Source organism: Capricornis sumatraensis, chromosome 5, assembly GCF_032405125.1.
Source record: "Capricornis sumatraensis isolate serow.1 chromosome 5, serow.2, whole genome shotgun sequence".
Taxonomy (NCBI): Eukaryota; Metazoa; Chordata; class Mammalia; order Artiodactyla; family Bovidae; genus Capricornis; species Capricornis sumatraensis.
Window position 1 is genome coordinate 54,036,418 of NC_091073.1, and position 27,093 is coordinate 54,063,510.

The 27,093-nt window shown below is 42.1% G+C and overlaps 1 protein-coding gene across 1 annotated transcript in view; it reads right to left on the bottom strand.

Annotated features, from left to right (window-relative positions):
- The window catches only part of LAMB4 (laminin subunit beta 4), a 114,493-nt gene that overhangs the window by 73,046 nt on the left and 14,354 nt on the right, over window positions 1–27,093 (bottom strand). The window contains 11 exon segments of the mRNA XM_068972397.1: window positions 8,284–8,352; window positions 8,354–8,435; window positions 9,305–9,384; window positions 12,202–12,311; window positions 15,013–15,192; window positions 18,796–18,984; window positions 20,479–20,599; window positions 21,723–21,937; window positions 22,114–22,177; window positions 23,943–24,131; window positions 25,295–25,368. Of these exon segments, the coding sequence (XP_068828498.1) occupies window positions 8,284–8,352; window positions 8,354–8,435; window positions 9,305–9,384; window positions 12,202–12,311; window positions 15,013–15,192; window positions 18,796–18,984; window positions 20,479–20,599; window positions 21,723–21,937; window positions 22,114–22,177; window positions 23,943–24,131; window positions 25,295–25,368 (1,373 nt within the window).

Sequence of the window (27,093 nt, forward strand, 5' to 3'; positions counted from 1 at the left end):
TAATACCTTAAAAAGAAAAGAAATGGTAGTTTAAGTAATGAACAACAGTTTCAATTTTACCATAGTTGAAGAGTTTCAGATTCTAAAAGGGAATCATGATTCTCGCTTAATAGCCTAGGGAAGAGGTCATGGAGGCAGCTTAAAATTTTTTGTTTCTCTATGAAAATGTGAAATTTTAGGTGGTTAGAAGGCTATGTGTTGAGTTTTCTTTTCAAGGGCTATTATACTGTAATAATTGTAACTGAATAATTGTGTAATTCTACACTGGGAAAACATTTCTTCTTTGCTATTGGTTTTATGGTGTTTTGAACATTAACAATATGCATGATATACCAGTTCAAAGATTTATTAGATGTTGTAATTTTGGCACCTTCAGAGCAATTTCTCTTAGTTCTCATGGTCTGTAAAATTTGGCTTTAAATGTTTCCATAAGAGATTATATCAGGACAGCAAAATTCTACCAACTAAACTAAAACAGCAGAATTATATCCATGCAACTGCAGTTTCCTTAAAATCCTGGGTTTTGTGGGACTCACTTTTATATTATCTCCTAGTCTTCAGTTCTCTACACAGTTAGAATCTCCAATTGTTCCTTTCCAAGTTTTCACTGTTCAGTTCAGTTCAGTCACTCAGTCGTGTCCAACTCTTTGTGACCCCATGGATCGCAGCACGCCAGGCCTCCCTGTCCATCACCAACTCCTGGAGTTCACTCAGACTCACATCCATCGAGTCAGTGATGCCATCCAGCCATCTCATCCTCTGTCGTCCCCTTCTTCTCCTGCCCCCAATCCCTCCCAGCATCAGAGTCTTTTCCAATGAGTCAACTCTTCGCATGAGGTGGCCAAAGTACTGGAGTTTCAGCTTCAGCATCATTCCTTCCAAAGAACACCCAGGGCTGATCTCCTTCAGAATGGACTGGTTGGATCTCCTTGCAGTCCAAGGGACTCTCAAGAGTCTTCTCCAACACCACAGTTCAAAAGCATCAATTCTTCGGTGCTCAGCCTTCTTCACAGTCCAACTCTCACATCCACACATGACCACAGGAAAAACCATAGCTTTGACTAGACGGACCTTAGTCAGCAAAGTAATGTCTCTGCTTTTGAATATGCTAACTAGGTTGGTCATAACTTTTCTTCCAAGGACTAAGTGTCTTTTCATTTCATAGCTGCAGTCACCATCTGCAGTGATTTTGGAGCCCCCAAAAATAAAGTCTGACACTGTTTCCACTGTTTCCCCATCTATTTCCCATGAAGTGATGGGACTGGATGCCATGATCTTTGTTTTCTGAATGTTGAGCTTTAAGCCAACTTTTCCACTCTCCTCTTTCACTTTCATCAAGAGGCTTTTTAGTTCTTCTTCACTTTCTGTCATAAGGGTGGTGTCGTCTGCATATCTGAGGTGATTGATATTTCTCCTGGCAATCTTGATTCCAGCTTGTGCTTCTTCCAGCCCAGCATTTCTCATGATGTACGCTGCATATAAGTTAAATAAGCAGGGTGACAATATACAGCTTTGACGTACTCCTTTTCACTGTACCCTCTGTATTAATCACTCAGTTGTGTCCAACTCTTTCTGACTCCATGGACTGTAGCCTGCCAGGCTCCTCTGTCCATGGAATTCTCCAGGCAAGAATACTGGAGTGTGCAGTCATTCACTTCTCCAGGGGATCTTCCCAAGCCAGGGATCGAACCTGGGTCTCCTGCATTGCAGGCAGATTCTTTACTATCTGAGCCACCAGGGAGGCCCCTATATGTTTGCTTGATGTTTCACTGTTAGTTTTACCGACAAAGTTTTTAATTCCACAGATGCTCTGGTTGTTCACTGTGAGTGGGACGCAGACTCTTGACCAGACTGTTGAGTCAGCTCCTTTGGACAGCACCCACAGGATTATGTTTATTTGTCCTCTTCATTTTTTCCCTTCACTAATTATGTTCATCTTACACTACAAAATCATAAACTATTTTACTAATTTTACACAGAAAACATGGATACTATATTAAATGCCATACTATGTTAAATCCAATCAATATTAACTTTAGTGGCCACGTTTAATTTCTATAAGAAAACAAGTCAGGTGCTTCCCAAACTGTGTACAAATCACCTGGGGGTCTTGCTAACATGCAGACTGGATTCAGTAGGTCTAGATGGGGGCTGAGAGTCTGCAAGTCTAATGAATCCACAAATGATGCCACTATTGTTGGTCTGCCCATCATATTATGAGTAGCAAGGATGTTGCCATAGATTGAATGCTTGTGTCCCCCTGCTAAATTCCTATGTTGACATCGAATCCCCATTGTGATGGTCTCAGGAGGTGGAGTTCTGGGAGCTGATTAGGTCATTGAGGCAGAGTCCTCATGAAGGATTCAGTTCAGTTCAGTTCAGTTCAGTTGCTCAGTCGTGTCCGACTCTTTGTGACCCCATGAATCTCAGCACGCCAGGCCTCCCTGTTCACCACCATCTCCCGGAGTTCAGACTCACGTCCATCAAATCCGTGATGCCATCCAGCCATCTCATCCTCGGTCGTCCCCTTCTCCTCCTGCCCTCAATCCCTCCCAGCATCAGAGTCTTTTCAAATGAGTCAACTCTTCGCATGAGGTGGCCAAAGTACTGGAGTTTCAGCTTTAGCATCATTCCTTCCAAAGAAATCCCAGGGCTGATCTCCTTCAGAATGGACTGGTTGGATCTCCTTGCAGTCTAAGGGACTCTCAAGAGTATTCTCCAACACCACAGTTCAAAAGCATCAATTCTTCAGTGCTCAGCCTTCTTCACAGTCCAACTCTTACATCCATACATGACCACAGGAAAAACCATAGCTTTGACTAGACGGATCTTAGTCAGCAAAGTAATGTCTCTGCTTTTGAATATACTATCTAGGTTGGTCATAACTTTTCTTCCAAGGAGTAAGCATCTTTTAATTTCATGGCTGCAGTCACCATCTGCAGTGATTTTGGAGCCTCCAAAAATAAAGTCTGACACTGTTTCCTGTTTCCCCATCTATTTCCCATGAAGTGATGGGACCGGATGCCATGATCTTTGTTTTCTGAATGTTGAGCTTTAAGCCAACTTTTTCGCTCTCCTCTTTCACTTTCATCAAGAGGCATTTTAGCTCCTCTTCACTTTCTGCCAGAAGGGTGGTTTCATCTGCATATCTGAGGTTATTGATATTTCTCCCGGCAATCTTGATTCCAGCTTGTGTTTCTTCCAGCCCAGCGTTTCTCATGATGTACTCTGCATAGAAGTTAAATAAGTAGGGTGACAATATACAGCCTTGACGTACTCCTTTTCCTATTTGGAACCAGTCTGTTGTTCCATGTCCAGTTCTAACTGTTGCTTCCTGACCTGCATACAGATTTCTCAAGAGGCAGGTTAGGTGGTCTGGTATTCCCATCTCTTTCAGAATTTTCCACAGTTTACTCTGATCCACATATTCAAAGGCTTTGGCATAGTCAAGAAAGCAGAAATAGATGTTTTTCTGGAACTCTCTTGCTTTTTCCATGATCCAGCGGATGTTGGCAATTTGATCTCTGGTTCCTCTGCCTTTTCGAAAACCAGCTTGAACATCAAGGAGTTCACGGTTCACGTATTGCTGAAGCCTGGCTTGGAGAATTTTGAGCATTACTTTACTAGGGTGTGAGATGAGTGCAATTGTGTGGTAGTTTGAGCATTCTTTTGTATTTCCTTTCTTTGGGATTTGAATGAAAACGGACCTTTTCCAGTCCTGTGGCCACTGCTGAGTTTTCCAAACTTGCTCGCATATAGAGTGCAGCACTTTCACAGCATCATCTTTCAGGATTTGAAACAGCTCAACTGGAATTCCATCACCTCCACTAGCTTTGTTCGTAGTGATGCTTTCTAAGGCCCACTTGACTTCACATTCCAAGATGTCTGGCTCTAGATGAGTGATCACATCATCATGATTATCTGGGTCGTGAAGATCTTTTTCGTATAGTTCTTCTGTGTATTTTTGCCACCTCTTCTTAATATCTTCTGCTCCTGTTAGGTCCATACCATTTCTGTCCTTTATCGAGCCCATCTTTGCATGAAATGTTCCCTTGGTATCTCTAATTTTCTTGAGGAGATCTCTAGTCTTTCCCATTCTGTTGTTTTCCTCTATTTCTTTGCATTGATCGCTGAAGAAGGCTTTCTTATCTCTTCTTGCTATTCTTTGGAACTCTGCATTCAGATGGTCTTGATCCCTGTCTCCTGTACAATGTCATGAACCTCCATCCATAGTTCATCAGACACTATGTCTATCAGATCTAGGCCCTTAAATCTATTTCTCACTTCCACTGTATAATCATAAGGGATTTGATTGAGGTCATACATGAATGGTCTAGTGGTTTTCCCTACTTTCTTCAATTTGAGTCTGAATTTGGCAATAAGGAGTTCACGGTCTGAGCCACAGTCAGCTCCTGGTCTTGTTTTTGTTGACTATATAGAGCTTCTCCATCTTTGGCTGCACAGAATATAATCAGTCTGATTTTGGTGTTGACCATCTGGTGATGTCCATGTGTAGAGTCTTCTCTTGTGTTGTTGGAGGAGGGTTTTTGCTATGACCAGTGCATTTTCTTGGCAAAACTCTATTAGTCTTTGCCCTGCTTCATTCCGCATTCCAAGGCCAAATTTGCCTGTTACTCCAGGTGTTCCTTGACTTCCTACTTTTGCATTCCAGATCCCTATAGTGAAAAGGACATCTTTTTTGGGTGTTAGTTCTAAAAGGTCTTGTAGGTCTTCATAAAACCGTTCAACTTCAGCTTCTTCAGTGTTACTGGTTGGGGCCTAGACTTGGATAACTATGATATTGAATGGTTTGCCTTGGAGATGAACAGAGATCATTCTGTCGTTTTTGAGATTGCATCCAAGTACTGCATTTCAGACTCTTTTGTTGACCATGATGGCTACTCCATTTCTTCTGAGGGATTCCTGCCCACAGTAGTAGATATAATGGCCATCTGAGTTAAATTCATACATTCCAGTCCATTTTAGTTCGCTGATTCCTAGAATGTCGACGTTCACTCTTGCCATCTCCTGCTTGACCACTTCCAATTTGCCTTGATTCATGGACCTGACATTCCAGGTTCCTATGCAATATTGCTCTTTACAGCATCGGATCTTGCTTCTATCACCAGTCACATCCACAACTGGGTACTGTTTTTGCTTTGGCTCCATCCCTTCATTCTTTTTGGAGTTATTTCTCCACTGATCTCCAGTAGCATATTGGGCACCTAATGACCTGGGGAGTTCCTTTTTTGGTATCCTATCACTTTGCCTTTTCATACTGTTCATGGGGTTCTCAAGGCAAGAATACTGAAGTGGCTTGCCATTCCCTTCTCCAGTGGACCACGTGAATGGGATTAGTGCCCTTACAAAAGACGTCTGAGTGAAAAGACAGTCATCTAAGAACCAGGAAGAGGGTCTCAGACATTGAATCAGTAGGTGCCCTGACCTTGGACTTCCCAGCCTTCAGAACTGTGAGAAATAAATTCACGTTGTTTATAAGCCATCCGGTCTATGGTATTTTTAGCAGCCTGCACAGACTAAGAAAGATTAGATTGACAGGTAGGTAGATATGGATGGATGGATAGATGTAGATATATAGGTATCTTTTTGAAGACCTACCAAGAAAGTTAATCGTCATTCTTCTTAGCTCTCCAATTTGAGTATTAAAACAATTACTTGTAAGATGGGTTTTGGATCCATGTCCCTGTGTGTCTCCGTTTTCCATCCTCTCTCTTTGCCCTGAACCTGGCCCCTTCTCCATCCCTGTCTGGACTACTGCAGACGGTGCTGCTCCAAACCAGGCTCTACTCCTGCTGGGTGGTGTCTATGGGGACAGTCTTCATCACATCATTCCTTTGCTCAGAAAGATTCAAAGTTTAGCCTCTTTAATGGTGGTGGTTTAGCTGCTAAGCTGTGCTCGACTCTTGCAACACCATGGACTGTAGTGCACCAGGCTTCTCTGTCCGTGGGATTTTCCAGTCAAGAATACTGGAGAGGGTGGTCACTTCCTTCTCCAGGGGATCATCCCGACCCAGGGATCAAACTCCAGTCTTCTGCATTGAAGGCAGACTCTTTACTACTGAGCCAGCAGGGAAGCCCCGCCTCTTCAGGAGGAAAATCTAGTTCTATCTTCCAGTACTTCTCTGAGTAAACTTTCTGTTCTACCTGTGAATACACCTGCGTTGTTTCTCCTCTGAGTTATTACTTGGAACTTTTCTGGCTGGATTGTCTTCTCTAGTCCACCAATGGAAACACTTAATTAGTTTCAAGTCTCAGTCCAGATGATTCTACCTGTGTGTTAAGTCCATTAATTAAGGTTCAGTCATGGCTCTAAAATCCTGAAGCACTTACGGACTCTTCTTGTTTTACGGCACTGTCCCCATCTTGAGCTATTTATGAAAAGGTCTAGCTGTGGTTAAAAACTTCTGGAGGGTGGAGACCTTAACTAATCCCGTTCTATGCCAATCAGCCTGGGTCTCAGCATTATGCGCCTGGCTATAAACTGGGGTTCTTGTGACACTTTCCCTGGGTTTGACCATTTGCTAGAATGACTCACAGAGCTCACAGAATCACTTATTTATGCTTACTGGTTTTTTTGTATAATAAAGGCTATGACCAAAGGATATAGATGAACAGTCAGATGAACATGTACATAGGGTGAGAACTGGAAGAGACCCAGACACAGGAGCTTCTGTCCCCTTGGAGCTGGGCTGCACCACCCCCAGCACACCGATATGGCCACCAACCTGGATGTTCCCTGAACCCAGTACTTGTGGGAATTGTTTGGAGGCTTCAGCCCACAGACATGACGGATCGTTACCTCAATCTCCCTCACTTTCTTCCCTTCCTGGAGGATGGGGTGTGGGGCTAAAAGTTTCAAGTGTCTAATACTTTCTGGTGACCAAACACTGACTGAAGCCATCCAGAGTTACCTCATCAGGACAAATGACACTCCTCTCACCCAGGAAAGTCCAAAGGATTTAGTAGTTCTGTGTCAGCAGCCAGGGTCAAAGACCAAACATTAGAACAAAGGATGCTCCTAGTGCTCTTATCCCTTAGAAAAGCTCAAAGGTTCTAGGAGCTCTGGGCCAGGAACCAGGGACCAACATCATTCGGTATATTTTTTCTATTATTTCATGAAAGTTGCAGCCTAAATAACAATATCCCCTTCCCAAAGTTCTCCCCTCCCCCGCCCAGTTATCCTCATAAACCTGCAATACTAAAAACCATGAAGAAAATCCAGACATAGGATTGTTTTGTCCTGACTCTACCCACCGCAGTGCTGAATCGAGGTCAGGACAGTGCAAGCCTTCTCTTCCTGCCCCAATTTCAGTCAGTAAAAGAGCAAATTCCACGCCTCTTCAGGGTATCTTCATCCCTCCCACCAGTCATGTCCAGATTAGGAAGAGATCTCAGGAAATGACTTAGTCACTGGAACCTGGGATGAGTTCCCAGTTTTCCATCCAAATCCTGCCTCTAGAATCAACTTTCAAATGCCTTCTCCCCTTGAAGTCATTCACCTCACATAGCCTTTTCGTGTGTCAGACTCCTCCTGTGGCTGCAGTCACAGGCATGCGAGTGCTATCGGAGTCTAACTTAACTTTTCTCTCTTGGGTTTGGATGCTTGTGTTTGCCCCCCTCATAAGACTTTGAGATAAATATTTTTAGGGAGCATGCCCCACAGGACTGTGACTTGTAATGAATGGGACCAAGAGGCATTTTCAATCACACACCCCTACAACCAGCACTGAGGACTGCCAATCCAAGATCAGCTTCAGGAGGTTGGTGAGCGCATCTGACACTTGGTTTGGTACCAGATTCATTCATTCAGTAGCAGAGATTCATGGCTTTCTGTTATGCACCAAGCACAGTGCTCTGCACTAGAGCAACAGTGGTGATGGGATAACACACGCCCTCCCTTCCCTCTCACGGTTTATAGTGTCATCAGGGAGACAGACCAGGAAACGCTCCATAAACATTCCCTATCTGACGGGTACCTCGAAAGAACAAGAGTCAAGTCTGTGTCATCACAACTTAATCCAGTTCACACTTCTGTGCCAGCCTCTGTGTTGGAATGGGGATATAAAAATAAAATAGAATGGAAACTCTGCCCTTAAGACTTTATAGAATCTGCAATTCTGTAATAGGATCAACTCTGCTCCAGGTTTGTGGGCAAAACCACTCTCTTCCGGGTGCCTTACCCACAATCTCAAGGGTGTGCTTTATGTATTTACCTACACTCCACCAGATGAAGTCTGTAAGGAGAGTCAGTGAAATACGAACCAAAGGTGCCAGTCCCTGAAGTGGTGTGGCTTCCTCTGCCTCGTAGAGGTAGAAATTCAAAGGAGCAAAAGAAATAGCCAGGGGCTGGCTCAGTGCAGCTGCGACCTGTGACGTGGGGGCGACAATCACACTGCCCATTCTTGGGTGAGCACCTGTGGGAAAAAAGAGTGGAGGTGGGGTGGCAAGTGTAAGATAAGGGCCTAGGGGTGCTGGCCCTCTGGATTTGAGTCCATTCTTTGAATCCATCAACCAGTCATCCTGGGGAAGATGTGGAGAGGCAATGGGATCTACAGGTCTGGTGTTTTTTATTAACTTTTTGTTTTATGTTGGAGTATAGTTGATTAACAACGTTGTTCCAGTTTCAAGTGTACAGCAAAATGATTCAGCAATACGTACACATGCATCTGTTCTATTTCAAATTCTTTTCCCGTTTAGGTTATTACATAATATTGAATATAGTCCCTTGTGCGATACACTAGATTCTTGTGTGTTATCCATTTTAAATACAGCAGTATGTTCATGTCAATCCCAAACTTCCCATCTATCCCTCCCCTAGCCATTCTCTCCTTATGGTAACCATAAGCTCATTCTCTCAGCTCTGCAGGTCTGATCTTGACAAACCAACCCAGATCCATGAAACCCTGGCCACCACTTCTGTCCTCAGTGCCTCTCTGCCTCTCCTCTAAAAACTGCACAAAGGAGAATGCTGGACCTCTCTTTACACGCTGGCAAAAAGTTGGGGTTTCAGGTGGGTCAAGTCATACATGCGCAGTGATATTTCCCACCACCTTGGGATTCCCAAGTAACAGAACTGTCTTCTCAGCCTCAGAAATACCTGAAGTGAAAGAAATCAAGTGGGCTCTCTTTAATGTCTCAAGATTGCTGCTTTTCAATGCCCTTTGCCTGCCATGGAATGACTTCACTTCTGACTATCAGCATGTCCTAATAAGCGCTTTTACTTATTTTATGGAAATGGGATTGAGGAATACTGCCACAAAACTCACTCATTTTACTGACTTACGTGTTGGAATAAGCACCTCCAATATAACAGTCGCAGGGAGAACATCCATGGAGGTGATTTTCTAGTCCCCAGTAGGCAGCCTACAAACAGAAAATGCTCAGTTGATTCCAGTTGTGAAGATACCTGCTTCTCTGAAGTATGGTATTAATATTAAAAGCACTACAAGTCAATTGTCAACAGTAAACAGCCACAGGGCCTGAACAATCACACAGCAGCTTGCTTGCCTACATCCTTGATGCTGCTGCTGCTGCTGCTGCTAAGTCACTTCAGCCCTGTCTGACTCTGTGCGACCCCATAGACGGCAGCCCACCAGGCTCCCCCGTCCCTGGGATTCTCCAGGCAAGAACACTGGAGTGGGTTGCCATTTCCTTCTCCAATGCATGAAAGTGAAAAGTGAAAGTGAAGTCGCTCAGTTGTGTCCGACTCCTAGTGACCCCATGGACTGCAGCCTACCAGGCTTCTCCATCCATGGGATTTTCCAGGCAAGAGTACTGGAGTGGGGTGTCATTGCCTTCTCCGACATCCTTGATAATGATCTTCTAAAAGTAAACATCTCTTATTCCCAGGACTCGAATGAAGAGAGTAGGTAGGTTGTCTCTGTATTGCTTCGAATGGAATTGCAATGGATAATCAACAAGACCTACTACATAGCACAGGGAAGTCTACTCAATATTCTGTAAAAACCTAAATGAGAAAAGAATCTGAAAAAGAACAGATACAGGTATAACTGAATCACTTTGCTGTATACCTAAAATACAACATTGTAAATCACCTACACTCCAATAAAAAGAGAAAAGAAACGCAATAGAAACCTCACAGTTCCTTTGACAGCACCAGTTTTAGCTTCAAGCTAGGTTGTTTAAGGCCAGTCAGGGGAAATTCTTCAACTAGCCTACTTGCAACTGTTTGCATAAAACCAATGGAGTCCCTTACTATAAAACCCCTAGGGATTTTTACTTCCACACTAGAGCAATGTTTGTGAGTTAAAAAAAAGAAAAGTATTCAGCTGATAGTGAGATCTTGTATGAATTATCACCGTTCAGTAGAATCGCTTACTTATAAATAATTGTTTTGGCATAACAAACTCCCCATGTGAGAGATCCAACTCTCTTCTTCAAGATTTTTCTCATCATTGCAACATCTTGACCTTTATTCGATATAAACAGCTGGTAAGATACAAACAACTACCTCTCAGTTCTGACGTTTAGACTCAGAAAAAGACTCCCCTGCTCAAATATCTATTTAACAAGCTTAGGTGAAATTAAGACCTAGGTTGGCATGGACTTCTCATTTGAAATGGGTTTGTTAAGTATCCATATTTTTTGTTGTTATCTTGGTACAATTTTATGCCCAGTTTTACTCAAACAGATTTATTTTAAACATTAAAAGTTGACATAATTTGTTACATAACACAGCTAAGGGCTTTTGAAATCTTTTTTCTCCAAACCAAACTTCAGTTTCAGCAAAAGCAATGTGAACTGAGCTGCTTTACTCAGGCTGGGGTTATGAGAACTCCCGCGAGGCAGCTTATCCTGTAATGCTGGCTCCCTGCTGCACCATCGACAGATCTGCCTGGGGTACCAAGCAGAGGCCTGGGCTCAGCCGTGATGGGAAGATTCCCCAGTAGTGGCCCCCGCTCAGTTAATTTCCTTTTGCAAGAACAATGGCAGTTAACTAGCTAAGAAAACAGTCAGCTGAGTCTAAGGTTTGTCTGGAATGATCTGATGTGGTGTCTCCGTTGACTGTTCACTAGCTCTGCACTCCTATTTTGTGTCGCCCATTCATGGTCATGGAACTCGGCACAGCTCACCTTCCAACAAGAAACATCTAGATTACCTGTCCTGTGGTAGAGTTCCCTTTTCACATTTTCTCCTTGCTTTCTTTTCCCTCCTCCTCTGCCTCATCCCCATGTGTTTTCAGTAAAGCCACTTACAATATTAGCACAAACTATGTTGTAACAGACATATGTTTCTTATTTATCAGCTACATTTCTTCAGACACATCAAGGTCACTGTTCTTTTATTAGGTTAAGTTTTTGTTTTTTCTTTCTAAAATGTCACGGTGGGCTGCCAAGTTTGGAGGACAAAGGAAAGAGCTGGATTTTTAACTCTCTAAATGCATGACACATTTCTTATGGCGGGAACATGTTTTATTTTGCTAATTCGAGACATATATGCTCATGTGTGTAGTAGAGTCTGTGAAAAATCCAAGGGTTTATTTCCCACAGGAATCTACAATACATTTAAACTTGATTTTTATTTTTTTTAATGAGCTCACCCAAAAATAATTTTGGGCAAGGAGTGGTCAGGGTGGGAAACTGACTGTATATTAAAAGACTCCATGATCTGGTGGCCTTAACAAGGGGTGGGTGGGTGGGGCAGCAGCAAATAAATGCTCTTACACTCTATTGCTTGCACTTTCAGGAGAAGAGTAGATAAAACTATTGTCTGGGTGGGTTCAGATACATTGGGTAAATGTTGTGCTAGTAAATACTTAACAACTAGCTTTCTGAAGAACGATAGGGGCTGATTTCCAGTGTGTGCTGACTTCTGCAGTATAAATACTTTGACCACAGGAGTACTGAAATACAACAGGGCAAGGAAAGTGATCAACAAGACCAAGTCTCTTCTAGGCAATGGCAGTAGAAGACCACATCACTCCCTAAAGCAGGGGATTTTGTGCTCAGTCGTGTCCGACTCTTTGTAACCCCGACAGGCTCCTCTGTCCCTGGGGATTCTCCAGGAAAGATTACTGGACTGGATTGCCATGCACTCCTCCAGGGGATCTTCCCAACCCAGGGATCAAACCCAGGCCTCCCACGTTGCAAGCAGATTCTTTTACCATCTGAGCCACCAGAGAAGCCCTCCGAAAAGGGGAATCAGAGGTAAAATACATACAGTGCATTCTTCACAGTGTAGTCCAGTAGCAAACGGCTGACACAAGCATTGGCCTGTATCCACATCACAGGTCAAGGGCGGCAGACTCCCAAGGGGGTGACAGTAGCAGGCTGAAAGCACATCATACATAGTTATTCTCATTTTTACTTCTTCACACTGGTAAACCTTATTAGCTTACACTGAGCAAAACATGGCCACGAGAACCCTGAGCAGCCTGCCCTGCCAAGTCCACTGTCTGCCTGGCCACACCACTACTGTACTTCATTCAGCTTTCCCCAGGAAAGCCAAAGTCAGACATTCTCAGAGCCCTTGTGTGGTTTTGCTGCTGCTGCTGCTGCTGCTGGTAAGTGGCTTCAGTCATGTCCAACTCTGTGCGACCCCATAGACAGCAGCCCACCAGGCTCCGCCGTCCCTGGGATTCTCCAGGCAAGAACACTGGAGTGGGTTGCCATTTCCTTCTCCAATGCATGAAAGCGAAAAGTGAAAGTGAAGTCGCTCAGTCGTGTCCTACTCCTAGCGACCCCATGGACTGCAGCCTACCAGGCTCCTCCGTCCATGGGATTTTCCAGGCAAGAGTACTGGAGTGGGGTGCCATTCCCTTCTCCATCATGTGGTTCTACTGGGTGCCAATTAGGAGGAGACAAGAGGTCATGCATGTTGGGGAGTGGGGCGCAGTTCTAAGTGATGCTGGCTGGATCAAGTGACAAGGGGCAAGGGTTTCTAAGCATCGTGGTTATTATAAATGGCTCCCTCTCTGGCAGATGCCATCTATTATAATCCTTTCTCTCCTCTGTTTTAGCACCTCTTTATTTTTTTCTTTTTTATTCTCTTTTTTTCTTCCACTCATAGATATTGTTGAGTTCTGTTTATGTTGTGAAGGCTAAGAAACTGTGTAACCAGAGAAAGATAGGTGTTTTCCCTGCTGAATCTACTACAGGAAAAGCTAATGTGCTTGGAAACAGCCCAAATGTTCTTCAACTGATGAGTGGATAAATAGTGGTGTATCCAAACAATGGAATATTATTTAGCAATGAAAAGATATCAAGTTGCTACAACATGGATAAACCTTGAAAACATCGTGGTAAGCAAGAAAAGCCAGACACAAAACACCACACATTATATGATTCCCCTTTATGAAATGTCCACAATAGGCAAATCTATAGAAACAGAAGCATCACTGACTCAATGGATATAAATTTGAGCAAACTCTGGGAAATAGTGGAGGACAGAGGAGACTGACATGCTACAGTCCATGGGGTCACAAGAAGTCAGACACAACTTAGTGACCAAACAACATAGAAACATAAAGTAGATTAGTGCTTGACTAGGGCTGGTGGGATGGGACGTGGTAGCTAGAGTGCTTCTTTTCTCCTTTATAGTAAAATAGGTATAACATAAACTTTACCATCTTCACCGTTTTAAAGTATATAGTTCAATACTGTTACGTACACTAACACTGTTGTGCAACCAGTCTCCAGAACTCTTCATCTTGCAAAACCGAAACTCTGTATCATTAACTACCATCTCCCTATTCCTTCTCCCTCCCCCAAGCCCTTGGCAACCACCAGTCTATGTTCTGTTTCTATGGATTTCACTTAACAAAATGCTTTCAAGGTTCATCCATACTGTAGAATGGATCAGGATTTTCCTTCTTTTTAAGGCAGAATAATATTCCATCAGGCATACATACCACATTTTGTTTATCCATTCATTCATCAATGGATGCCTGGGTTACTCCTACCTGTTGACTGTTGTGAATACTACTTCTATTAACATGGGCATGCAAATCATCTTTAAGATGCTGCTTTCAATTTTGAGGGAATATAACCAGAAATAAGAATATGGAGTTTCTTTAAGGTAATGAAAATGTTCTAAAATTGATTGTAGTGATGGTTACACACTCTGAATATACTATGAATCATTGAATTGTATACTTTAAAAAGTGAATTGTATGGGATGTGAATGTAACTAAATCTTTGACAAAAGAAAAATCAAAACAAAAACCAATGTTTGGCCCATTTCTTGGAGGGCGTAATGTTAGTCAGTGAACCAGGGTAAGCGCCTGGAGTACTGAGAGGTATACTGGGAAATTGGCTTAACTATATAATTAATTACCCTGAAATTAAATTTTACATCAATCCAAAAAGAAGAGCATTTAAAAAATAGAATGATTCATCATGCTGCTTTCTAAACATGCAAATAATCCACAGTTCCTTATATGGGTATAACACAGAGCATGACACTGTGATCAAAGGGAAATAATTAACCCAGACTCTCTGAGGATTCAGCAGCTCTCTGAGACCCCAGGCAGCCTTAAATTTCTGTGATCCTAGAGCCAAGGGGCTCCCCATTTGGCCCTCAAAAACTCTGCAGTTATTTCTATTTTCCCACGACTCCTTCCTTGCTTTTTTCCCCCAATTGAAAATTGCCTAAGAAGTCATCAATCTATGCAAAAATGCATAATGTAATTTAACAAGCTTGTAGAATGGAATCCTGGTGGAGGATTTTTCTTTTTTAATTTAAAGGTTTCATAAAGGCATTAAATTTCTTGGCAAGTTATCCTGCGTTTGCTCCAGCAGTGAAAATGTGAGCGCCCCCTGCTGGTTCTTGATGATAAACTCAGTAAACCACCTAAAATAGTTCACTAATTCACTAAAATTTGCGAGAGGTTTTGTATCACTAAAAAAAAAAAAAAAAAATCAGAGAATGGTGGGATTTAAGTCTTTACAATGACCAAATGTTAGCATTGACAGGGGCAGCTCCAAGCCTCAAAATGCACTCAAGGTGATGATCCAGCCGCTGCTGACTTACACTGACAGCCGAGGGGGTCCGTGACGCTCAGTCCATAGTGGTCTGGCTTGCATCTGTCACATTTTGCTCCTTCCACTTTCTCCTTACACAGGCATCGGCCGGTCATAGACCCCAAGTCAGGATCAGAGTGGCTCACACAAAGCCCACCCGAAATGGTCCCATCAGGGTCACACTCAAGAGCTGGGGACACAGATGTGCATTATTTTAATTAACTGCAAACTGTGGGAACCCTGAAATAGAAGCATACTGCTTTACCTTCACTATAACTGTTTTAGCTGTTTAAATACAATAAATATGTTTGAATAATTAAACCAATGAGCAAGGGCTGCTTGGATATGTCTCCCATGTCTCAGAACTAGAAAAATATTGAATAATACATAAATATATTTTTAAAAGAATTTTAAGTGATTCTAAAGGAAGAGGATCAGAGAAAGTCTATTATGAAAGCCAGATGTTAAGAATAGATTGATTTAAAAAAAGCAACAAACTGTAAAATTTATATGGATCACAAACAACCCTGAATAGCCAAAGCAATCTTAAGAAAAGAACGAAGCTGGAGCCACCATGCTTCCTGATTTCAAATTATATTACAAAGCAACAGTAGTCAAAAGAGCATGGTATTGGTATAAAAATAAACACATAACCCAGTGGAACAGAACAGAGAGCCCAGTGACAGACCCACACATGTATGGTCAACTAATTTATGACAAAGGAGTCAAGACTATATGCCAGGGAAATGCCAGTCTCTTCAATAAAAGACATTGGGAAGATTGAACAGCCATGTGCAAAAGAAAAAACTGGATCCCTCTCTTACACCATTCACAAAAATTAATTCAAGATGGACTGAAGACTTGAATGTAAGATCTTAAACCAGAAAACTCCTGGAAGAAAACACAGGCAGCAAACTTGCAAAAATGAATATCTGGATTCTAAGAAACAACTATGTTAAGATTTATACATGTTTGCTTTGGAGTAATAAAACAAAACCCTCAAGTCTAAAGCAGTGTTTACCTAACCACCATTTAGGTTAGTGTATTGAGGGGAAAAAATTCAGTCAGTCTGGAATCAATGAAGCAAACAGTTGTCTGACAGAATCTTCTGTTTGATTTTCAGTTGTTTATTACTGGATTGTGACTGGTGATAAAATCTTACTATGGAAAACTAGCACTGACTTCTGTTTAGTTTGGGGAAAAACCCCACAATTTTCTTCTAATTAAAGCCAGTTGCTTCTAGGAAGGAAGGAAGGGACAAACTAGGTTCATTTTAGAAGTAGCCAAAAGGAAAAAAACTCATCTTTATTTGGGAGACACTCCAAAGGGTCAGCAACGAGTTCCAGAATATAATTTAATTATACACAGAAATATCCTTTGGGAAAGGGAAATGGGTAAATGGCCAGTAAGTTTGAAATAATCCTGCATTGTGGCCTTTAGAGTAGAAGTCCAATAAAATCTTTTAAGCTCACACAATTAAATTCTAGCAAACATTATTGGTGGAGTCTACCAAATATTTGTTTCCTCTGTATCACATTCAACTGTGTCTTAAATCATAGAAGACTTAAAACTGGTCAACTCTTAGGCCTGGAATCTGATCATGTAAATATTTAGGCTCAAACTAGGACAGCTTAGAGAAAATTTATATGAGAATGCTGGTCAAATACACATCATCCGTGTACACACACTTACAAATACATAAACATGTGCTTAGAGAAGCTAAGAAGTCTCAACAATTTTTTTTTTACAAGCTCCTCATTTGCCGTTCCTCGAGAAATTCCTTATTCACAAAGAATGGTTTTTAAATTTCAAATCAAGGGTACTAATTTTCTTTCCTTCTTTTCCTCCAAAAGCACCATTAAGTTAATACTAAGTGCTCTCACAGAGCAAGACTCTGGTTGATGAACTTGATTTGAAATATTTGGTTTAGTTATTTCAACCTCTTTTCAGATTCCCAGATTATCTGTTTCTAAACACTGTATTTTCCTGATTCCATCTAAGAAATTTCATCTTCATTTACAAATATAGAGCTTTATAAACATTAATAAAAGTTGTGTGTGTCTGCATGTGTGTGTGTGTGTGTATGTGTGACAGAGAAAGATGGGGGCAGAAGGACAGGGAGGGAGAGAGAAGTGGATTATGGATTCTGGTAAAAAAGTAGGGCACTTAGCACATCAATTTAAAGAAATATGTTTTATGAGGACCCAATTCTTTATATTAAACAGGGCATGTAAGGTAAATTTCTTTTTTTTTAAGGTAAACTTTTATACAATCAGCTACCTACTGAGTAATCTGAGCAAAAAAATTTCATTTATGCTTATTCCACATCATGATGATTTAAACTTTAAAATCTAGGACATTGTATGTATTGGGGTGGCTGTTGCTTTACTTTTGCATAAGACTTCAGTCTATGTATTATGATTATGTAAAGTCTGAAATTGGAGTTTCATAGCAAATCCCTCAGACTTCCCAGGTGGCACAGTAAAGAATCTGCCTGCCAGTGCAGGAGCCATGGGTTTGATCCCTGGGTCAACAAGATCCCCTAGAGGAGGAAATGGCCACCCACTCCAGTAATCTTGCCTAGAGAATCCCAAATACAGAGGAGCAGGGTGGGCTGCAGTCCACAGGGTCGCAGAGTCAGACATGAGTGAGCAAGCACACAGCCTAATATCATTTATCTCAAGTTTGAAAACATGTCAACAGGTATCATTTGTTGATAAAAAGTGTGAAAAGAAGCAAGGTAATGATAATTGCTAAATATATGAGAGTTTATCCACAGGAAGGAGGGTAGACAAAGAGGAGAAGTGGGTAGCTAGAATATCCCATTCATAGAGCTGTAGTGTTGTAGTAATGTCCTGAAGGTGAGAGGGCAAGATACTATGTCCTGACAAAGCTAGTGGTGGGTATATTATTTATACTAGATATATAAAATGTTATTTTCTATTATTTTTATCTAAGCCTAAAATATTATCTTTTAAAAAGTTGAGATTAATAAAACGAAAAACTTTTAAACGTTAAAAAAAGAAAAATGAGACACTTCCCTGGTGGTCCAGGGGCCGAGACTCATGGGGACGGGGTTCAATCCCTGGTCAAGGAACTAGATCCCACATGCCACAGCTAAGAGGTCACAGGATGCAATTAAGGATCTCACATGCCACCACAACAAAGATTTAAGTTCCCACATACCACAACAAAGACCTGGTGTAGCCATAAAGACACTTTTTTTTTTAAAGGAAAAATGAAACAAGGTAAATTAGCTTAGCAAAACTGAATCATCTACAGCCAAATGATATCGCCAATCTCCGTACTTAATTACTTCCCTGAGCTGACACTGCAGGTGCCTGTGGCAGCTTCTGAAACTATCGCCCCCTTCTGGTTGAATCCAGACCAGTTTCCTAATTCATCAGTATCAGCCCTGGTAGCTAGCTCAGTGGGTAAAGAAACTCTCTGCAGTGTAGGAGACCCAGGTTCAACCCCTGGGTCAGGAAGATCCCCTCGGGAAGGAAATGGCCACCCACTCCAGTATTCTTGCCTGGAAAATCCTATGGACGGAGGAGCCTGGCAGACTACAGTCCATGGGGTTGCAAGAGTAGGACACGACTTAGCAGCTAAACCACCACAGCCCTGGCTGTGAGACCACAAGGAGGGACCTAGATTATCTGGCCCAACTTTTCAGAGAGAGAAAAGCTCAGAACCGAAGTGATTTTGCAATTCCCACCACTGAGAGCAGTTTGGAGATGATGCTTAGCCCCCCTGCTCAGATGAGGGGCAAGGATGAGGCTTGGGGACTCACGAATGCACGCGTCAGGATCTGAGATGGCCGTACGGGGGTCCCTGTAGAAGAGACGTCTGCAGCGGTCACAGTGCTGGCCCTGGGTGTTGCGCTGGCAGTCGTCACACACGCCCCCACTGCGGCCCCCGCGCGCCAGGTATGCAGTCATGTCGAAGTGACAGCAGTCAGAGTGGCTGTTACAGTGACAAGCTGAAAACCCAGCAAAGTCATGAGAGATTGCCAAGGTCCCCACGGTGAGCATCCCAGGGATGGTGGCTCCCTGCTCCATCACCCATTTTCCCCTCCTGCACTTTCTTCAGCCTCCCTACACCAAGTAGGGAGCTTAAAATAGTTGCTTTCAAGGATCTCCTTAGCACTCCAGTTCTGCTCATATACTCTCTATAAAATGTGTTCTCAAAATGCTCACTATGTAGATTTTTTTTTTAATGAAGCAGAGAAATACTAGTCATTTGGGTGATCTAAAAGCCATAGGATGCAATATTTTTTGTTGCTGTTGCTGTTGTTCAATAAAGAATATGTCTAGGGCTTTCCAGGTGGCACAGAGGTAAACAATCTGCCTGCCAGTGCAGGAGATGTGGGTTTGTCTGGGTCGGGAAGATGCCCTAGAGGGAGAATTGGCAACCCCCTCTGGTATTCTGGCCTGGAGAATCCCAAATACAGAGGAATGTGGTGGGCTACAGTCCATGGGGTGGCAAAGAATCAGATATTAGACACAAAGAATATGTTTACTGACTCAGACTGGTAAATCTGAAGGTTTTACATCACATGTTTGGTAGTATGGTAGTACTGGATTCTCCAGATTAGATGCTAGAGCTGGGTCCAGCCAGCCTCTCCTTCTCTAGGGCAGAACTGCTGGAAGCGGGACTAAATGTCATTTTCCTCCCAACAGGCACTTGCCCAGATCATCAGAAGGAAAGGCAGTCTGTTTAAAGGGATCTGTGTATCTTTGTGGTAATATCTATGCTACTTGCCTGGTTGGGTTTTTCCCTGTAAACAGCATAAGCTTGGGCCACATTTTGCTGGGTCATGTGCACTGTGACACCCATGGATGGGGAGTTTTCATAAAAGCTCATCTAATAACCTCTTTGTCAAATCCTGTTTTTCCCACATTTGGGAAAAGAAACTGAATAACAGCTTTAGAAATGCATCAAAATTCAGAGGCAGAAAACACATGAGTAAACTCCCTCCTATCTTTTTAAGTCTAAATATTTTATTAAAAAACAAAATAGCCTGTCAAACTCCATCCTGGGCCTCATTTCTCATAGCTTATCTGACATATGGGTTTAAGGTCACATTCACTAAGTGTATATTTATTCAGAAAAACAGTGGGGCTCTCTGTACAAATTCCAGTGGTCACCAGATTGCTGGAGTGACACCATCCCCACTGATATTACTCTCCCATGGCTGTGCCCCTCCTATGGAAAGGGCCACACAACATATAATCTAGTTCTTCAAATTAATGTTAAGTTTTGGTGTGAGGGTTGGAGAAGCTGGTATTCTTCTGTGCAGGAGACATGAGAAATATCACACAGTTGGAGCTGGAAGTCACAAGTTCACCCCCTGCGGTGCCAGAAGCCCAACCGAAACCAGCTAAATGTTCTCCAAAAGAAGGGAAAGCAGAGACTGTGTAAGGAGTTTCATATAAGGAAATTCAGTCTATGCTAAGAACTGAGGTCCACCCACCTCGGCAAGCACTGTCCTGGAGGCCCGTAGCTGGCCTCCGAGGAACATCCTGGAAGAAGTCCTTGGACCTCTCACGGTGTGGGCCATCTGTGTTGTGCTGACAGATGCAGCGACCATGAACCTGCACGCGTGAGGAACATGAACGGTGTGGACACGGGGCTCACCTCTGAACTGTGAGGACACTGGGGTTCTTTAAATGGAAAATGAAATACCAGCTCAAGGGGGTCTCTCTGGGTCTTGGTTTTCCATGTGTTAGTTACAATATGAACCCTGACTGTCTACTATTACTTGCTTAATTATCTTTTAAACTTTTTAATTTTAAAAACTTTTTAAATTTTAAGATGCTTAAGTGAACATTTACAAGGAATTCATTGTTTTTCTGAATTTTGGTATCAGGGAACACATGGCCTGAACACAGGCCCTTGGCAAACTGAGAGCCAGGATGGAGAATTTGTGTGTGTGTGTGAGTGCGTGTCTGTGGGGGATGATTTAGGAACATCAGGGAATTAGAAAACTAAAACCGGAAAAAGGTGTGGGATTCTCTTGATTTTTCACAAAATGCCCTCAGTGCCCACATTCCCAAGGAAAAGTTCCATTTCTGGTGAAACATATGAGGTGTCTAAGTGGAAAGAGCTATAGCCTCTGGCCTTGTCCGTTATAACCAATAGTTCAAAACTATTTTTAGTTAGACACACTCCCAAGACTCTGCACAAAATTAAATGCTTCTACTGTATTACTCCTTTGAGATCAGTCCCAGGAGTGGAGAAGATCTGCACTGCTTAGGACAGAGTCATTCATAGAGTGTCACTCGAGGTGACGGCTTTAGACAGCATCAGATGTCACTCAAACACTTTGGCACTGAGCCCAGGCTCTCACATGAACAGACCTTCAATACATTTTTATGAGACAATGTATGTGGCATGGTTCCTCCCCATCAAATCTCCATTCCCTAAAAAACCAATAAACAAGAGAGAATAAGATGGACCATCTGGAAATCATAAATGACAAATTCTGCCCATTAGCTCAATGATGGCCCCATGTGGCAGAATTCACAAGAACTTCTGTCCAGAGGACCAAAGGCCCCCAGATGGCCTGATGGGCCAGATTGAATGATATCTGCCTGGCACAAAGAGGGCTCTTGGATTGTTGACCCCCACATACCGAGTCTGACATACATTCAGCACTAAGACAGTGACGGGAAGATAGGAAAGCCGATCTTGCTCTCAGGTGAGTTTGTAACTCACCATGCCTGGAGGGCTGAAAACATCACTGTGCATCTTCTGTGTTGAAACACATTCGCTAGCATGGCCATTGCAAAAACAGCTTCCACGAACCACCATCTCATACAGAGCATAGTAGTATTTATCAAGGGAATCATTTTGCCTTCTTCCAAGCAAAGTATCCCCAAGAGTATGGAGCCTGGTAAAGTTTATTCTCAGGTTTGTTAATGTCACAAGGTCTAGAGAAAGGAAGATAATGAAATTAATAAATCAAAGTGCATTAGGTTGGATGGTATAAAGCACCCTCCTTGACTGATACTCCCTTACCATCCTATAGACATGCAATGACAAGGAATCCCCCTCACATGAAGTTTTACAAAAGAAGTCAGTGTGAAAAATATAAAGCAATTCATACCCTGGATATAAGGGCTGTAAGGGTTTTCTATTTCAAAGCTGGGATCCAGCACCTTTAAAACAACCTGTAAAACAAAGGTAGGTGAATTTAGAGTGCTTTACCCCCCAAAATGTAAGTGTTCAATATACTCTTTTTTTTAATTAAGATTACAATACATTCTTTTTTATTTTTTAAAGCATGATTTTAATTTTATTTATTTATTTTGTTGTTGTTGTTGTTTTATTTTTTTTATTATTTTTTTTAATTTTTATTTTTACTTTATTTTACTTTACAATACTGTATTGGTTTTGCCATACATTGACATGAATCCGCCACGGGTGTACATGAGTTCCCAAACATGAACCCCCCTCCCACCTCCCACCCCATATCATCTCTCTGGATCATCCCCGTGCACCAGCCCCAAGCATCCTGTATCCTGTATCGAACATAGACTGGAGATCATTTCTTACATGATAGTATACATGTTTCAATGCCATTCTCCCAATCAATATACTCTTAAAGAAGATATCCTGACCTTACAAGAAGGCTGAGCCACTATTTCCCACCTGGTGTAGAATGTAGATTATCATTTGGGTTATCATCTGAATAAAAGCACCAAGAATGAATATGAAGGAAGGCTGTTAAACAGTCATTCTGCCTCTTTATGCACAAGTGGTCCATGGAGACAGAAGTGCTGATACCACTGGTGGAAAGGACTCCTATGCTTGCTTGGGGTGGAGTGATGGGTTCATGATTCAGCAAGCCCTCATCAAAGTGGATCTGGCCCTGGGGGATTCTGGAGCTGCCTTCTGTCACCATTCTTACTACTCTACCTGATAAGGTAATACCTCCCAAGCCAACTCTAATCCCCTGACTTTCTGCCCATCACCAGCTTTGCTCTCAGGAAGTTCTGGGCAGATCCCACCCAGGTGGGGGGCTTGCAGAGCATGGAGGGCTGCCATTTATGGTTCCTTTGAAAGGACTAGAAAAAGATATTCCTACCTCTGGCATCCTGCCCACAGTGTCCACCTTGCATTTTAGCCCTTGTTTACCTTCAGCAGGGGCACTCTTGTACAGGATCATTTCTTGTAAGGTATTTGTAATTTATGTGAATATGAGCTGAATTCAGGACTCATTTCAATTTAGACACTGCCATTCCTAAACAAGCAGCAGCTCATGTTCTGTTTCAGTTCAGTTCAGTTCAGTTCAGCTGCTCAGTCGTGTCCAACTCTTTGCGACCCCATGAATCACAGCACGCCAGGCCTCCCTGTTCATCACCATCTCCCGGAGTTCACTCAGACTCATGTCCATCGAGTCCGTGATGCCATCCAGCCATCTCATCCTCGGTCATCCCTTTTTCCTACTGCCCCCAATTCCTCCCAGCATCAGAGTCTTTTCCAATGAGTCAGCTCTTCGCATGAAGTGGCCAAAGTACTGGAGTTTCAGCTTTAGCATCATTCCCTCCAAAGAAATCCCAGGGTTGATCTCCTTCAGAATGGACTGGTTGGATCTCCTTGCAGTCCAAGGGACTCTCAAGAGTCTTCTCCAACACCACCGTTCAAAAGCATCAATTCTTCAGTGCTCAGCCTTCTTCACAGTCCAACTCTCACATCCATACATGACCACAAGAAAAACCATAGCCTTGACTAGACAGACCTTAGTCGGCAAAGTAATGTCTCTGCTTTTGAATATGCTATCTAGGTTGGTCATAACTTTTCTTCCAAGGAGTAAGCATCTTTTAATTTCATGGCTGCAGTCACTACCTAAATTGTTTTCATCTCGATTAACCACGGTAACAACAACAAAAAGATTTCATTTCCAGGAAAGAAATCGAAGAAAGGAAATTCTACCTCACCACCAGTGGCGGGTTCAATATCCGAATATTCGGAGTCACAAACAAGGTCTCCCACTCCCTGGGCCTGGCCAGATGTGATGTTAGGGAAGGAAGTAGCACAATCTTTGGCAAAATATTTGAACACTCTCTAGGTGTGTCCGTAGTCTGTGGAGCGTTCAACTAACATTGCAGCAGGCCGAAAAGTCTAGAAGAAAAATCAGTTAAACTTGTCATGCTTCGCAAAAGTAGAATTTATAACCCATTCCAGATTGACAATATTTTTGAATTCCATTTTTAATGGAATTTGTATCTTTTCAAATCTGTTCTAAGGAATTCTCTGGTGGTTCCACTGCAGAGGGCACAGGTTGGATCCCTGGTCAGGCCACTAAGATCTTCACATGCCATGCAGCAAGGCCAAGAAAAGGAAAAGAAAAAAAAAAAAAACCTATTCTATCATGAACACACCAAAGTCTCTTTCTATTAAGTGGGCAACTATTAATGAGCACATGCTTTGTTCCAGAATCAAATTTCATTTTTTAATTGTTTCTGCATAAATTAATTGAAGAAAAATGGCATGTACTTTTTAAAAAAAAGCCAATGCAGTCGACGTTTTTATAGCAATCTGCATGTGGTTTTCTTTGCTCAGAATACTTTTCCTCTGGCAAACTCTTATACATCCTTCAAAATCTACCATGAAGTTTCCCCTGTTTCCCCAGAGTTGACCTAGCCATGTCAAATAACCCCCCAGCATTCTAATCGTACACCTATTTCTGTACTGGCCACTCTGCATTGTAATTTCAAAATTATATATGTTTGTACCTATGACTAGACTGTGAGTTCATTGAAATCAAAGACTACTTCTTAAATTTTTAAAACTTCTAATTTTATGTTCATCTTTTATGACTAAAACCTAGCACCAGGCCTGACAAAATTAGAGTTCTGATGAATCATTAAAGAATGACGATAGCACAGATTTTCTCTGGCATCTAACTCAGTAAAGACCCTTCAAATTTTCTTCCTCTTTTGATCACAATTTTTTTTTCCTTAAATAATTTCTAGTGCTTCTCCTTTTACCCTCCAAATTGTCTTTCTAGTTCTTACCATCTCTAGCACCCCAGAGCTTGGAGGTTTTCTTTTTCCTGTATCTTCCAAGATTCTCTCTTCTCTTTTTTGTTAATCGTGTAAGTTATTATTTAATTAGCACTGGTGTTTTTTGTTTTTCATACAAGAGCAAAAAGCCCAGATAACAAAGCTCCAGTCTGGATTTGAACAGCTTTTTGTTCTCTGCAGGGGAGCAAGGAAGTGAAATCTAAGGTATGCCAAGCATTTGGTAAGTAGATAAGGGGGCAGCACTCTACACATCTGTACCTTAAAGGTCAGAATAAGGTGACTGAGCTGAAATAAGGCCTCTAGGTCCAGTCTGATGCTGACATGATCAAGACCTAAAGGAAAATCCAGAAAGAAGAAAATCAGTGATTTTGAGAGACAAAAATTTACCTTGCTAATTCCTCAACTGTCTGTAATGAAACCCTTTGGAATCTTATGGCTGGTGATTAACACTCTTGGATAAGGTCTGTGTGAGGGTATTATCAGTTTTCCCCTGATTGTGCCCACATTTATATTTTAGTGACAACACACACAGCCACAGTGTGGCAGTATGGCATACCACCAGGGGAGTTCCTGGATGGTCCCTGTAGGTAAAAAGAGAGGGCTGTGTTCACCTGAAATCTGGACTTCATATAAGCTAGTAGCCAGCACCTGGCAAACACCCACCCCCTCTCCTTCCAACAGCTACAAGGAAGCATGTGACCTAGCTGTACTGTCACTCAGCAGAAAACACATCTTGGATTTTTCTCCTGGGACTGAGGGTCTGTGGGCGCCTCTGTGGTGACCAATCATGTTCCTGTCCAATGGATGACGCTGAAAAAGCCTCATAGTATGCTTGCCCTAAATCATCTTATATACTGATGATGATGATTTCCTTACTCCCGCATCATGGTCTAGAGTCCCCTACAGGAAATACATTTAGGTATCCAAAGACAACAGAGGGACTATAGCCCGAACATCCTGGCCAGGACTTTGCACTGAGACACCTTGGTGCCATCCAGGTATAGCACGGATGTGAAGTATCAGCTCCAATCCTGACATGATGGAAGCTGCTCTCTAGAGCGGAACTGTCCAATGGATGTATGAGTCCCACAGGTCATTTAAAATTTTCTAGCAGGCACATTTTAAAAAGTAAAAAGAAACAGGAGAAATTATTTATATTTATTATATATGTATAGTCAACATATCTATAAAATATATTTATCTATATATTATAAATAATATGACATATTATAAACAATACATACTATAGATAATAAATATATATTATAGATAATATGTGAACCGTGGACTTTTGGATGTTCAAGCTGATTTTAGAAAAGGCAGAGGAACCAGAGATCAAATTGCCAACATCTGCTAGATCATCGAAAAAGCAAGAGAGTTCCAGAAAAACATCTATTTCTGCTTTATTGACTATGCCAAAGCCTTTGACTGTGTGGATCACAACAAACTGGAAAATTCTGAAAGAGATGGGAATACCAGACCACCTGACCTGCCTCTTGAGAAACCTATATGCAGGCCAGGAAGCAACAGGTAGAACTGGACATGGAACAACAGACTGGTTCCAAATAGGAAAAGGAGTATGTCAAGGCTGTATATTGTCACTCTGCTTATTTAACTTATATGCAGAGTACTTCATGAGAAATGCTGGGCTGGAAGAAGTACAAGCTGGAATCAAGATTGCCAGGAGAAATATCAATAACCTCAGATATGCAGATGACACCACCCTTATGGCAGAAAGTGAAGAGGAGCTAAAAAGCCTCTTGATGAAAGTGAAAGAGGAGAATGAAAAAGTTGGCTTAAAGCTCAACATTCAGAAAACGAAGATCATGGCATCCGGTCCCATCGCTTCATGGGAAATAGATGGGGAAACAGTGGAAACAGTGTCAGACTTTATCTTTTTAGGCTCCAAAATCATTGCAGATGGTGACTGCAGACATGAAATTAAAAGATGCTTACTCCTTGGAAGGAAAGTTATGACCAACCTAGACAGCATATTCAAAAGCAGAGACATTACTTTGCCGACAAAGGTCCATCTAGTCAAGGTTATGGTTTTTCCA